Genomic DNA, 14,694 nt, shown 5'->3' on the forward strand with positions numbered 1-14,694 from the left:
TGGGGAACATCTGGGGATATTACAGGTCCTCAATATTTCATGGTGCCACTTGAGGCGAGGCCTTTGCACCCCTACCCAAAACTCTCACCCCCACCACTCCCATCCTTACCCCTACCCAAAACCCTCTCACCCCCACCCTTACCCCTTATGCCAATATGACTAGCCAAGTTTGAAAATATGATCTTGCAGTGTTAAGCTTTCACAAGGCAATTCAGAGAAACCAATTTGTAATTTTGGTAAGCATAGAAAGGAGTCATGAGTGCATTCAGGTGTGTGTGCCCTGGCGAATTCTCTTCACAATAATCACACAACCTCATTCTCGAACATCCCAGGGTGTGAAGCCATGTCATCTTGTAGCTGTACATCAAACATAATGATCCTAAATGTTGACATTGTACACACCATGCACACAGAGCAGAGCACATGTGGCAGTACACAATTTTTGGGGACCGAAAGCACTACTTTCAGAACTACACAAGAGTACCGGAGAATCTCTTAAAAAGATTGACATTACTATAACAATAAACACGCCATCCTCATCATACACAGCATTGCTCATAGGTATATAGTATCTAGGCCTAATTCATCTAGACAGGACGGGCAACCCAACCAGACAAGGTTTGTCATGCATTGTTTCGTTTTTCTATCCAGATTGACTCACTGTTGGTTTCTCTTTCTCCCCGCTAGGTTTGTCTCTGTGTTACTCTGTATTTATCCTTGCTGGTTAGTACTGAGGCTCTATATGCTGTTGTATTGATTACAGTAGACTTATCTCTTCATTGCAGAGGAAAGAGAGTGATCTGCCCTGGTCTGGACTTCAAAGCTCTGTTCTACCATAGAGAATCATACTGGCCCTGTTGTCTCTCTCTCTCTCATATATATGTAGTAATTACAACTAACCTCTTTGCCTCATAACTACAGAAAGTCCGTTGGGATGTTTTTCCATGGAGGGAAGCAAGAGGTAGATCCTATATCTGCCGCTTGTTTTATTGCAGGCAGGGGTTCATGCCCAGCGCGCTGGACTCACACAATAATAGATTATTACTTTTCCAGGTGGTACAGTTGCATGCTGGGAAAGAAGTGCAGCCTGGCACCTTTGAAGGAGGAGCTGAGAAAACAAGGGGTGAGTGCACAAACACACACACCTGCGTATATTTGAGACAGTCTTCAGAATGGGAGCTCCAACGAGGAGACATTTGATGCTCATACATGATCTTATACACACAGCACTCGCAAACAGGTACAACACACAGATGTACTGTACCGAGCCCGGGTACAACACACAGATGCTATGTGCTGTACCAAGCTTGGGTACCACACACAGATGCTCTGTGCTGTACCAAGCTTGGGTACCACACACAGATGCTCTGTGCTGTACCAAGCTTGGGTACCACACACAGATGCTCTGTGCTGTACCAAGCCCTGGCATGTGTTAAAAATATCCTGATTCCCCATATATACCCAGTGATAAGGTGAGGTAATGGAGGGTTGAATGAACTCCCTCCCACAATCTTTAATACCACCTCTGAGACGGAAGAGGGGGATCAGATACCTTCTGAACCGTAACGGATCAAGCCTGGCTAATACGCTGGCTAAGCAATGTCACAGCCCAGACCTGATTGAGCTGAATTATATTAGCCTTGCGTGACTGAAACGCATGGCAGGGCCTACACACAAACATTCATATTACACACACGTACGCATACACACACGGTAGGTCAGTGCAACTAACGTTCATTAGCTCCATTATCCTAGCTATTAGCCCCTAGCACATGACTGCTAACTGACTGGCTATAGAGGTTAGTCTCCAGCCCTGTGCCACTGTCAGTCGCTTACCTCCGAGATTACGAGACTCATTCACTGGGGATGACTGGCACAGCAGCTCCCATGGTGTTAACCACACACACGTCAATCACTGGGGGAGGACCATCCCACGCTCCTCCAGAGGTGTCAGAGGGCTGTCGCTGGTCATTAGTGTTAGTGCAGCCTTGGCCAACGTCCAGCGCAGGGGTGTAATAGGAGACCTAATTAATATGCTAATGATATTTGCACCCTGTATCTCTTTCTCTCCATCTTCCTTGTTCTCTCGCTGCTTGGTTCAGGGGGTGTTTAGGGGTCAACATGGCGCTCTCATATAGGGATGCGTTTTCTTGCCTCTGAGATCCATGTCCCTGACCTGCATCTCTGGAGCACATTCCCCACTGAAACCCACTGCTTAATGATTATGTGTAGGGAGGGTGTACCAAGTGGATACTATTCAAGAGTCTTTTACACTGATCTTTTCCCCCAGGTCCTTCATGCTTATTGGAGGCTCTTCTCATGAGTGCTCTGCTCTGGCACTAAACGCTGTATGTGTAAATGTGTCCTGTTCACACCTTTAAGGATGTAGTGCTGCGCTCCTTCACCTGGACATGCTGGGGATGTGCCTCTGTAGAGCTACCTGTGTATTGCTAATGCTTGTTGTTGTCGTCTGCTCCATTAGCGTTGTCTAATGTTCTCTGTATTGGTCTGTTTCCGTTCCCAGGTACCCAAAGTAACCCACACAGAGTTCTGCCAGGGACGGACCATGCGCTGGGCTCTGGCCTGGAGTTTCTATGATGACGTTACTGTTCCGGTAAGCTGGCTCTGGTGGGTGGTTCCCCTCGGGTCCTCTCCCAACCAGTTCATCTATAGTGGGAGAGTAGAAGAGAAGGAAGGCATCCAGAGCCATGTCACAACTTACACCCCTGCTACTTTTCCAGACATTCCCAGACGTTCCCAACATCCCCACACTTCCTTAATAATGCATTCCTGGCCCATCCCACTCCATTCTCCAGCCAATTCCATAAGAGAACACAGGCAGCACTCAACCCACTCTGGGGAGACGTTTGCGTCCCTCCCCTAATTTGCTGTATCCAGGCAACAGTTGCCGGGGCAGGACAGTGCGCACACGCACGCCATGCCATTAGGCTCTTGGGCCACTGATAGAATGAGAGAGAAGAGCGAGCAAAGGGCATCAGAGCTCAATATGAGTGTGAGAGCTGGAAGTATTGCGAATAAGAACTAGAGTAAAAAGGGAGCTAGAGAGGCCTGGGGATGTTTTTAAATGACGTGTTTTAAATTTAACCTTTATAACTAGGCAAGTCAGTTAAGAACAAATTCTTATTTACAATGACGGCCAAACCCGGACGACGCTGGCCCAATTGTACTCCCAATCATGTGATGCAGCCTGGATTCGAACCCAGTGACGCCTCTTGCACTGAGATGCAGGGCCTTAGACTGCTGCGCCACCTGGGAGCCCAATGGAAAGTGGAGTGTTGCAGTATATGAAGACTCCTTTGTTGTCAGTCAAATTCTTGTTTCGTTTGCCTTGCACCACAAAGGCAGTTGAGCAGAAAGATTGGCCTACATTTTACTGCCCTCTCTTCACACAGTGGAACACTCCATTACCAGGCAGACTGGGGAGGAGTGTGTGTGTGTGTGTGGGGGGTTCTATGCATGAATTGTGCATATGACTGTGTGCAAGTGAGCGTACAAATGTCTGGCCTACTTAACCCATGGATTACTAGAGCAGGCACCTGTGTACTAGTAACTAGCTCCTCCGTGGCACCACAGCCTGTGTTTTCAGCACAACCTGGTGATTCAATCAATCGCTCTGACATCTGACTGATGTGTAAGGCAGGAAGTGAGTCTCACCAGCCACATTGACAGAATCTGATCCCTTCATTACACAGAGAGGGGGAGATGGAGAGAAAGGAAAAGGTACAGAGACCATAAAAGGCGACTTGGAGAGGGAAGATGAAAATCAAAGCGCTCTAGCTCGTGTTGGTATCTGTGTTCTGAGTGTCATGTGACAATGTGGGCCCACAGCAGGGTGCATGTATGGCATGCAGGAGAAGATTTACAGCAAGGGGCATGGTTAGGGAGGGGTCAGAGGTCAACAGGAGCAAGACCCTGGTATTGAGGTTCTGGGAGGGGGCTATCCCTAGCTAGGTTCAATGGCCATCTCTATTCTGCTGAGTTGTCTGTCTGTGTGGTCAGGAATTGAATATCAGGGGAGCCATGCTGGGGCTCTGTTTGTTCAGCTGAGCACCCAGGCTTGAGTCCTGGTTAGAAAATTGGGGCAGACTGGCTGCTAGAGAGAGAAACAGACAGACTGGCTACACTAGACGACTAGAGTGAGGTGTGGTCAATACAGAAAGCTATTTTTCTTGTGTGTGGACTGACCAGGAGGTGGAAGTGGGTGAGTCAGGTTTATAATGGAAAGGGAGGGAAAGAACAAAGATGAATCACTGGAGACCGAAGAGTGAACTTAGTCTTACAAACACAGACTAGATGAGGAGAGGTGTTCTTTCCTGTCAGTGGTTTTTGGTATGTGCTTATAAGTGTTTTTCAGTGTGTATGCTTTTGTTTGTGTGAATCTGTGTGTGTACTGCGTTACTGTGTGTTGTGTCAAGGATATGCTGTACAGGCTACAGAAACGCATGAAGCAGCTATAACCAGGCCTGGCTGGTATAGACTCCCAAGACAGACCTGGGTTCAAAAACTATTTGCAATCTTTCATTTGCTTTAGCTTTCCTAGAGTGCCAGATGGGCAGGGCTAGTAGTTTTGTGATTGCCTGGCACAAAATAACCAATAGAACAATCTTAATCTAGCCCAGCTAAATTATAAAAATAGTATTTGAGTCCAGGTATGAGTCTAGACTAGACACTGTCAATTCTTTCTCCTATTGACTAGTCTGATAACACTGTTTTTCTATGGAAGGATAATACATTAAACATCTCACAGATAACTGATCTAAGACCAGTTTGAAGGTCGTGGTCGAGTCCTCCATTCTGTGCTTACTAGGTCAGTTGGCCATATTGTCTGACTGACTGCAATGTTTCACTGCAGACCCGATCTGGCAATCTGGTGAATTTAAATAGGTTTTTATGGTCCAATGAATAAATGTTAACCTATAGCCCAATTTAAGTTAGAGAGCCCTGTGGTATTATTATGTGGGGACTTTCTGAGGGAAGGAATGCCTCCACGATAGCAGCATGGCAGCTCTGAGGCAAGGCACAGCAGGGCCAATGTCATTGCTGAGGTGTAGGACATGGAAGGGCCGCCCCCTTGTGGTGTTTTGATATTACCAACTCAATTTTCTTAATGGTATGGTTCTTTGCCTTCACAATTCAATGTGTTGACACAAAGATGAGCTAAGGAGGAATGTGGAAGGTAAAGAATAGCGGTCTCAGGAAGGGAGAGATGGTTATGCAGGTCATGACTCATCCCTGGCCTAAATCTACAGGAGTCCAAGACTCACTCTCCATTAATCCCTCTTTCACTCACTCACATTCTCTTTCATTCACTCATTGTCACACGGAATGAGTGAGCAAAATGATTTTGTTTCCTCTTCTCCGTCCGCTCTTCTCCTCCTCCCTTTCTTCCCTCATCTGTTTCTCTTCTCCTCACTACATCTTCATCCATCATTCCCCAGCCGCCCAGAGGGATTTCCATGGATACTAGGAAAGTAGTGGAGCAAGTTGAGAGCTTCAAGTTCCTTGGCGTCCACATCACCAGCAAACTAACATGGTCCAAGCACACCATGACAGTTGTGAAGAGGGCACGGCAAAACCTATTCCCCCTCAGGAGACTGAAAAGATTTGGCATGGGGTCTCAGTTCCTCAAAAGGTTCTATAGCTGCACCATCGAAAGCATCCTGACAGGTTGCATCACTGCCTGGTATGGCAACTGCTCGGCCTCCGACCGCAAGGCACTACAGAGGGTAGTGCGTATGGCCCAGTACATCACCAGGGCCAAGCTTCCTGCCATCCAATACCTCTATACCAGGCTGTGTCAGAGGAAGGCCCAAAAATGGTCAGACTCCAGCCACCCTAGTCATAGACTGTTCTCTCTGCTACCGCACGGCAAGCGGTACCAGAGCGCCAAGTCTGGGTGCAAGAGGCTTCTAAACAAACATCTTCTACCCCCAAGCCATAAGACTCCTGACCATCTAATCAAATGGCTACCCAGACTATTTGCATTGCTGCCCCCCCCATTTTACGCCGCTGCTACTCTGTTATCTATGCATAGTCACTTTAATAACGCTACATACATGTACGTACCTCGACACCGGTACCCCCTGTTTATAGCCCCGCTATTGTTATTTACTGCTGCTCTTTAATTATTTTGGGGGTATTTTCTTAACTGCATTGTTGGTTAAGGGCCTGTAAGGAAGCATTTCACTGTAAGGTCTACCTACACCTGTTGTATTTGGTGCATGTGACTAATACCATTTGAAGTGATACTTCACTTTAGAAATTGTTCACTCAACGTCAATGTTTAAGTTTAATTGTGTCCGTTTCTGAGGGTGTGTAGTGTACTACTACTTTAAAAACATATATACATATTTTTTTTAAAGTAATCATCTAGTTTTTCAAAAGTATCTAATATTATTACAATATGTTTGCTGGTAACGGAGGACAGTTACAGTTTTTAATCCGTTACACATACACAGGCAGGGTTGGAGAGTTAAGTATTTACAGTGCATTCGGAAAGTACTTTTTCCACATTTTGTTACATTACAGCCTTATTTTAAAATTGATTAAATATTTTTCCCCATCAATCTCCATACAATACCCCATAATGACAAAGCAAAAAACTTTTCTGGGTTTTGGGAAATACCAAAATAAAACTGAAATCACATTTACGAGTATTCAGACCCTTTACTCAGTACTTTGTTGAAGCACCTTTGGCAGCAATTACAGCCTCAAGTGTTCTTGGGTATGACGCTACACGCATGTGTTTGGGGAGTTTCTCTCGCTCTTCTCTGCAGATCCTCTCAAGCTCTGTCAGGTTGGAGGGGGAGCGTTGCTGCACAGCTATTTTCAGGTCTCTCCAGAGATGTTCGATCGGGTTCAAGTCTGGGCTCTGGCTGGGCCACTCAAGGACATTCAGAGACTTGTCCCGAAGCCACTCCTGCTTTGTCTTGGCTGTGTGCTTAAGGTCGTTGTCCTGTTGGAAGGTGAACCTTCGCCCCAGTCTGCGGTCCTGAGTACTCTGGAGCAGGTTTTTATCAAGGATCTCTTGTATTTTGATCTGTTCATCTTTCCCTTGATCCTGACTAGTCACCCAGTCCCTGCCACTGAAAAACATCCACACAGCATGTTGTTGCCAGCACCATGCTTCACCGTAGGGATGGTGCCAGGTTTCCTCCAGATGTGACGCTTGGCATTCAGCCAAGGAGTTCAATCTTGGTTTCCTCAGACCAGAGAGTCTTGTTTTTCATGGTCTGAGAGTCCTTTAAGTCCCTTTTGGCAAACTCCAAGCGGGCTGTCGTGCCATTTACTGAGGAGTGGCTTCTGTCTGGCCACTCTACCATAAAGGCCTGGTTGATGGAGTGCTGCAGAGATGGTTGTTGTTCTTGAAGGTTCTCCCATCTCCACAGAGGAGCTATGTCAGCGTGACCATCGGGTTCTTGGTCACCTCTCTGACCAAGGCCCTTCTCCCCCGATTGCTCAGTTTGGCGGGTGACCAGCTCTAGGAAGAGTCCTGGGGGTTCCAAATCTCTTCCATTTAAGAATGGAGGCCACTGTGTTCTTGGGGACCTTCAAAACTCTGTAAATAAGGTATATGCTTTTTGTTTTAAATAAATATGCAAAAATGTCCACAAACCTGTTTTCGCTTTGTCATTATGGGGTATTGTGTGTAGATTGCTGAGGAAATTGTTATATTAAATCCATTTTAGAATAAGATAACCAAATATAGAAAAAGTCAATGGGTTTGACTACTTCCCGAATGCACTGTATATTGTGCATTTACCAGCAGTCTTCCACACTGTCATCATGAATCACCATTTTTATCTGGGCAGGTTCAAGATGGATTCACTATCACCTACATTGAAGTATGACCACATCTTCACCATAAGTTTTTAATGACTTCTTTCCGTAAACCCCACAATCTGTAAATGTATATTTTATTTCTCTCTCCTCAGTCTCCACCCAGTAAGAAGAGGAAGCTGGAGAAGTCTCGTAAGCCACTGACCTTCATGCTGCTTCAGCCCACAGTGAAGGAGCTGCAGTCCCAGGCCTCCTCTATAGGCTGTCCCTCCAACCCCAGGCCTGTAGAGACCATCACTGCCTGGCTGGAGAAGACGCTCAGTGACCTGAAGGTAAACACATACAGGTTTTTTTCTAAATCAAAAGGGGGCTTAGGTGATGGGTGTGGCCGGCCTGTCGGCGCAGCTGAATTTGTTGCAGGCAAGAACATTTGAAAGGCACACACCTTGGCAGGGGAGAGCAAAGTTTGCTGTTTTTAAAGCTAATTTCCTCAAATCTACACTTTTCCATGGAGCTGAGAGAATTTTTTGGTTTTAAAACTAATTTCCTGTAATTCTATGCATTTTGCCATGGCTTATGCTGAGTTTAGTGCTGAGCGATTCGGGCTATTTGAGGTGCGTACGGTTTCCGTCCGATTATACTCATTGATGTTGTTGAATTTAGGCCTAAAAGTGTATTGCTTTGCTGTGTTTTCTTTGCATTATTACTTTTGTCTTTTGTTCACGCTGTCATTTAGCTCATTATTGTGGAGTCACTACAATGTTGATCCATCCTCCGTTTTCTCCCATCACAGCCCTTGAACTCTGTAGCCGTTTTAAAATTACCAATGGGCTCCTGGTTTCATTCCTGTCCTGCAGCTCAGTTCAGAAGGACAACTATCTTTGTGTATGGTTTAATTTGTGTGTATGGTTTAATACATCATCCACAGCCTAATTATTAACATGCCCATGCTTAAAGTGATATTCAATCACTGGCCTATGATGCTTTCGAAAAGCTCCCTGGTCTTTGTAGTTTAGTCTGTGCTTGAAATTCAGTACTTGATAAAGACCTTACAGATGTACAGTGGGGAGAACAAGTATTTGATACACTGACGATTTTGCAGGTTTTCCTACTTACAAAGCATGTAGAGGTCTGTAAATTTTATCATAGGTACACTTCAACTGTGAGAGACGGAATCTAAAACAAAAATCCAGAAAATCACGTATGATTTTTTAGTAATTAATTTGCATTTTATTGCATGACATAAGTATTTGATCACCTACCAACCAGTAAGAATTCCGGCTCTCACAGACCTGTTAGTTTTTCTTTAAGAAGCCCTCCTGTTCTCCACTCATTACCTGTATTAACTGCACCTGTTTGAACTCGTTACCTGTATAAAAGACTGTCCACACACTCAAACAGATTCCAACCTCTTCACAATGGCCAAGACCAGAAAGCTGTGTAAAGGACATCAGGGATAAAATGGTAGACCTGCACAAGGCTGGGATGGGCTACAGGACAATAGGCAAGCAGCTTGGTGAGAAGCCAACAACTGTTGGGTTCGCGCCCAGGCTCCCTGGGTTCGCGCCCAGGCTCCCTGGGTTCGCGCCCAGGCTCTGTCGTAACCGGCCGCGACCGGGAGGTCCGTGGGGTGACGCACAATTGGCCTAGCGTCGTCCGGGTTAGGGAGGGCTTGGTCGGTAGGGATGTCCTTGTCTCATCGCGCACCAGCAACTCCTGTGGCGGGCCGGGCGCAGTGCGCGCTAACCAAGGTTGCCAGGTGCACAGTGTTTCCTCCGACACATTGGTGCAGCTGGCTTCCGGGTTGGATGCGCGCTGTGTTAAGAAGCAGTGCGGCATGGTTGGGTTGTGTATCGGAGGACGCATGACTTTCAACCTTCGTCTCTCCCGAGCCCGTACGGGAGTTGTAGCGATGAGACAAGATAGTAGCTACTACAACAATTGGATACCATGAAAAAGGGGTTAAAAAAAGAAAAATGGAAGAAGTTCAAGATGACGGTCAATCACCCTCAGTCTGGGGCTCCATGCAAGATCTCACCTCGTGGGGCATCAATGATCATGAGGAAGGTGAGGGGTCAGCCCAGAACTACACGGCAGGACCTGGTCAATGACCTGAAGAGAGCTGGGACCACAGTCTCAAAGAAAACCATTAGTAACACACTACACCGTCATGGATTAAAATCCTGCAGCGCACGCAAGGTCCCCCTGCTCAAGCCAGCGCATGTCCAGGCCCGTCTGAAGTTTGCCAATGTCCATCTGGATGATCCAGAGGAGGAATGGGAGAATGTCATGTGGTCTGATGAGACAAAAATATAGCTTTTTCGTCTAAACTCCACTCGCCGTGTTTGGAGGAAGAAGGATGAGTACAACCCCAAGAACACCATCTCAATCGTGAAGCATGGAGGTGGAAACAGCATTCTTTGGGGAGGCTTTTCTGCAAAGGGGACAGGACGACTGCACCGTATTGAGGGGAGGGAGGATGGATGGGCCATGTATCGCGAGATCTTGGCCAACAACCTCCTTCCCTCAGTAAGAGCATTGAAGATGGGTCCTTGGCTGGGTCTTCCTGCATGACAACAACCCAAAACACACAGCCAGGGCAACTAATGAGTGGCTCCGTAAGAAGCATCTCAAGGTCCTGGAGTGTCCTAGCCAGTCTCCAGACCTGAACCCAATAGAAAATCTTTGGAGGGAGCTGAAAGTCTGTATTGCCCAGCGACAGCCCCGAAACCTGAAGGATCTGGAGAAGGTCTGTATGGAGGAGTGGGCCAAAATCCCTGCTGCAGTGTGTGCAGACCTGGTCAAGAACTACAGGAAATGTATGATCTCTGTAATTGCAAACAAAGGTTTCCTTACCAAATATTAAGTTCTGCTTTTCTGATGTATCAAATACTTATGTCATGCAATAAAATGCAAATGAATTACTTAAAAATCATACAATGTGATTTCTGGATTTTTGTTTTAGATTCCGTCTCTCACAGTTGAAGTGTACCTATGATAAAAATGTACAGACCTCTACATGCTTTGTAAGTAGGAAAACATGCAAAATCGGCAGTATATCAAATACTTGTTCTCCCCACTGTTTGTATGGGGGACAGGAAGGGGTAGTCATTAAAAACAGTGAACTATTATTTCAGAGTGCGAGTCCATAACTTATTTGTTAAGCCAAAGTTTTACTCCTGACCTAATTTAGGCTTGCCTAAACAAAGGGGGTGAATACTTATACAACTTTTTTCCCACTTTGATCTACACAAAATACTCGGACAAATTGCTATTAAATGTTTTATTTGATTACTTTATTCAATATTTCAAAATTACTATTTTAGTAGTACTTCAAACGTAAATCAGGCATACTTTTATGACCCCTGAACACCAACCAGTCACTTAGATCTATTTTCCGGTAGAGATACCTTGTGAAGCAACTGCTCTCTACTCCTCATGATCGGCGTTCTCTCGCTGTGTCTGCCCCACACTAACCTAATGTAGCAGCCGTAAAAGAAACACAGACCGCACAAGTAGACATGCAATGGATTATGGTCATTGTAGTTAATTATGTTTTCTACGCTAAACTATATAGAATATTGGCCTGCTGGAAACTACAGCTCCCTACATCGCACAGTTCGGCCTGGATCTGATTTTATCTCAGGGGAAAGTGTGCAATGTGCTCATTGAGCTCTCAGGGGAAAAATGGGATTCAAATAATTGAACAGACATAGGTCAATTTGTTGTTTTAAAAACCAAATGTATGAAAATGAGCACTAGTTGTTATGCTCTAACATAGGGAAATCAATGTGAGCCCAAAATACTCCTGAATGCATCATTATTTGAATTATAGATCCTCCCAGACAGTCTACCTCTTCTTTTGGTGATTGAAATCTAACAATGTTGATATTATACACAAAATATAGGTCCATTATCTTTTCTACATACGTTCAATGTTTCAGGTGTTTATATATTTAAACAATTTTCCATTACAAAATAAATCCACACACCGGAAAGTATTCAGACCCCTTGACTTTTTCCACATTTTGTTACTTTAACAGCCTTATTCTAAAATGGATTAAATGTTTTCCTCAATCTACACACAACACTCAATGACAAAGCAATAACAGGTTCTGAAATGTTTAAAAATGTATAAAAATAACTTCTACTTATTTACATAAGTATTCTGAGACTTTAAATTGAGCTCTGGTAAAATCCTGTTTCCATTGATAATCCTTGATGTTTCTACAACTTGATTGGAGTCCACCTGTGGTAAATACAATTGATTGGACATGATTTGGAAAGGCACACCTGTCTAAATAAAGGTCTCACAGTTGACAGTGCATATCAAAGCAAAAACCGAGGTTGAAGGAATTGTCCGTACATCTCGAGACAGGATTGTATCGAGGCAAAGATCTGGGGAAGGGTACCAAAAAATGTCTGCAGCACTGAAGGTCATCATTCTTAAATGGATAAAGTTTGGAACCGAGACTCTTCCTAGAGCTGGCCGCCCGGCCAAACTGAACATTCGGGGGAGAAGGGGCCTTGGTCAATGGAGGTGACCAAGAACCCGATGGTCACTTTGACAGAGTTCCCCTGTGGAGATGGGAGAATCTTCCAGAAGGACACTCATCTTTGCAGCACTCCACGAATCAGGCCTTTATGGTAGAGTGGCCAGATGGAAGCCACTCAGTAAAAAGGCCCTCTTGGAGTTTGCCAAAAGTCATCTAAAAAAAACTGACCATGAGAAACAAAGTTCTGGTCTGAGGAAACCAAGATTGAACTCTCTGGCCTGAATGCCTAGTCTGGAGGAAACTTGGCACCAACCCTACGGTGGTGGCAGCATCAGGCTGTGGGATTGTTTTTCAGGGGCAGGGACTGGGTGACTCGTCAGGATCCAGGCAAAGATGAATGGAGCAAAGTAGAGATCCTTGCTGAAAACCTGCTCCAGAGTACTCAGGACCGCAGACTGGGGTGAAGGTTCACAGGACAACGACCTTAAGCACACTGCCAAGACAATGCAGGAGTGGCTTCAGGACAAGTCTCTGAATGTCCTTGAGTGGCCCAGCCAGAGCCCGGACTGAAACTGATCGAACATCTCTGGAGAGACCGGAAAATAGCTGTGCAGCGACACTCCCCATCAAACCTGACAGAGCTTAAGAGAATCTGCAGAGAAGAATGGGAGAAACTCCCCAAATACAGGTGTGCCAAGCTTGTAGCGTCATACCCAAGAAGACTCGAGGCTGTAATCGTTGCCAAAGGTGCTTCAACAAAGCACTGAGTAAAGGGTCTGAATACTTATGTAAATGTGATTTCAGTTTATTTTTAATAACATTTGCAGAAAATTCTTAGCCTGTTCTTGCTGTGTCATTATGGGGTATTGCATTTTTTTTTTAATAATCCATTTTAGAATAAGGCTTATGTAACAAAGTGGAAAAAGTCGGTCTGAATGCACATATAATACGCCCAATACTTTTCTATGCAAAAAAAGACACATACAGCAATCACAAGAACACTCCGCAACACACACACACACACACACACACACTCGTACTGTAAGGAACTCATACCACACACACACACACACACACACACAACTCCTTAAGAATTTACATGTACACACCTCATTCATTGACATACCTTACTGCAAACATACACCGCAACCCAGTTTTTCCAACAGGGGAATACAAATCTGAGATCCTAGACAAAATACACAGCAACTGTCATCTATGTTCTACAGGTGCTGTACAAGCGTGTCCCATGTGGGAGGAAAGAGCAGAGTCTGTTCCTGACTGTTGTGGAGAACACCTGGATCCACGGGAGACAGAGACGCAGAGACCAGGGCCGACACCTCAGAGAGCTGCCCAGAGCGCCCCCCAGTGGTATTTCCACCACCCCTTCCTCAGTCACAGCCCAGCACCACTCCTCTACACACATTCCGGATAGCTCACACTCAGAGTCACACACTCCCACGGCAGCACAAGGACCAGGCAGTGTTCCACAGTCAGGGACCAACCGGGCCAACTCTGAGCGGGCCAGCGGACAGGAAGTCCAAAGCCAGGAGGAGGAAACCAGCTGTGTCCCAGTCAAGAACAGTGGGACAGAGGAGGATGTCATCATGGAGTCTTCTCCCTCTATAACACCCAATACCATACTGGCACAGACAGCACTACCCACCACAACACAGAAACAGGAAGCCATAATCACAGAGGAAGTACATACCGAAACACAGGAACAGGAAGTCAATGCCACTGGACAGGAAGTGATGCAGCCACAGAGCCCTGGCGCTGTGCAACACTTCCTGTTTAAGTGCTTGGTGAACGTGAAGGCTGAGGAGCAGGATGTTGCTGTGGAGATTCACTGGGTGGAAGGCCAAAACAAGGACCTGATGAACCAACTGTGTACCTACCTGAAGAACACTCTGTTTAGAGTGGTGGCCAAGCCACTGGGGACATAATGGAACATAGTTAACCCGTAGTACTGGGTCATGTTCATTAAGCAGAAAATGGTAGACGGGAACTTAACTTACCAGTTGTCCTATATTCTATTTGTGACCCGTTTGTAGCAGGTAGTGTAAAATGTACTTTGCTGGTTCATTAGTTTCACCTTAGTCTCCTTGTCAAGATTATAATGAGCAGTGACTATTTTAGTTAATTCAAGTTTGATAAATTACATTTAGAAATGTGTTTTAGTAACATGTAATTTGTCTATTTCCATGTTCAGTTAGTGTTTTACAAACAGCTGGTTTATTTCCAGAGACATTAAATTTGAGGATGCAGTTTCCATAAACTACAGCTAATCCACTTGTTTCCTCCTGTTGATGAAATACAGCTTTTTAACACATTCTGGGGAGACACTTGCTTCACCTTTTTATAAGTGGCCTGTCGTTGTATCACAATTAGGAAGTGTTGC

General features: G+C 45.4%; 1 protein-coding gene across 2 annotated transcripts in view; it reads left to right on the forward strand.

Moving 5' to 3' along the window:
* LOC115141778 (methyltransferase 16, N6-methyladenosine) overlaps positions 1-14,625 on the forward strand; it is a 34,116-nt gene extending 19,491 nt beyond the window's left edge. Inside the window, exons 7-11 of one of the 2 annotated variants that reach the window (XM_029680968.2) lie at positions 1,054-1,123; positions 2,525-2,614; positions 7,833-7,865; positions 7,956-8,132; positions 13,523-14,625. In XM_029680968.2, the coding sequence (XP_029536828.1) occupies positions 1,054-1,123; positions 2,525-2,614; positions 7,833-7,865; positions 7,956-8,132; positions 13,523-14,239 (1,087 nt within the window). In that variant the 3' untranslated portion in view covers positions 14,240-14,625. The remainder of the gene's footprint in view (positions 1-1,053; positions 1,124-2,524; positions 2,615-7,832; positions 7,866-7,955; positions 8,133-13,522) is intronic. The other variant, XM_029680969.2, reaches the window with a different exon arrangement.
* Positions 14,626-14,694: the final 69 nt, after the last annotated feature.

The sequence above is a fragment of the Oncorhynchus nerka genome, linkage group LG14, assembly GCF_034236695.1.
Source record: "Oncorhynchus nerka isolate Pitt River linkage group LG14, Oner_Uvic_2.0, whole genome shotgun sequence".
Lineage (NCBI taxonomy): Eukaryota > Metazoa > Chordata > Actinopteri > Salmoniformes > Salmonidae > Oncorhynchus > Oncorhynchus nerka.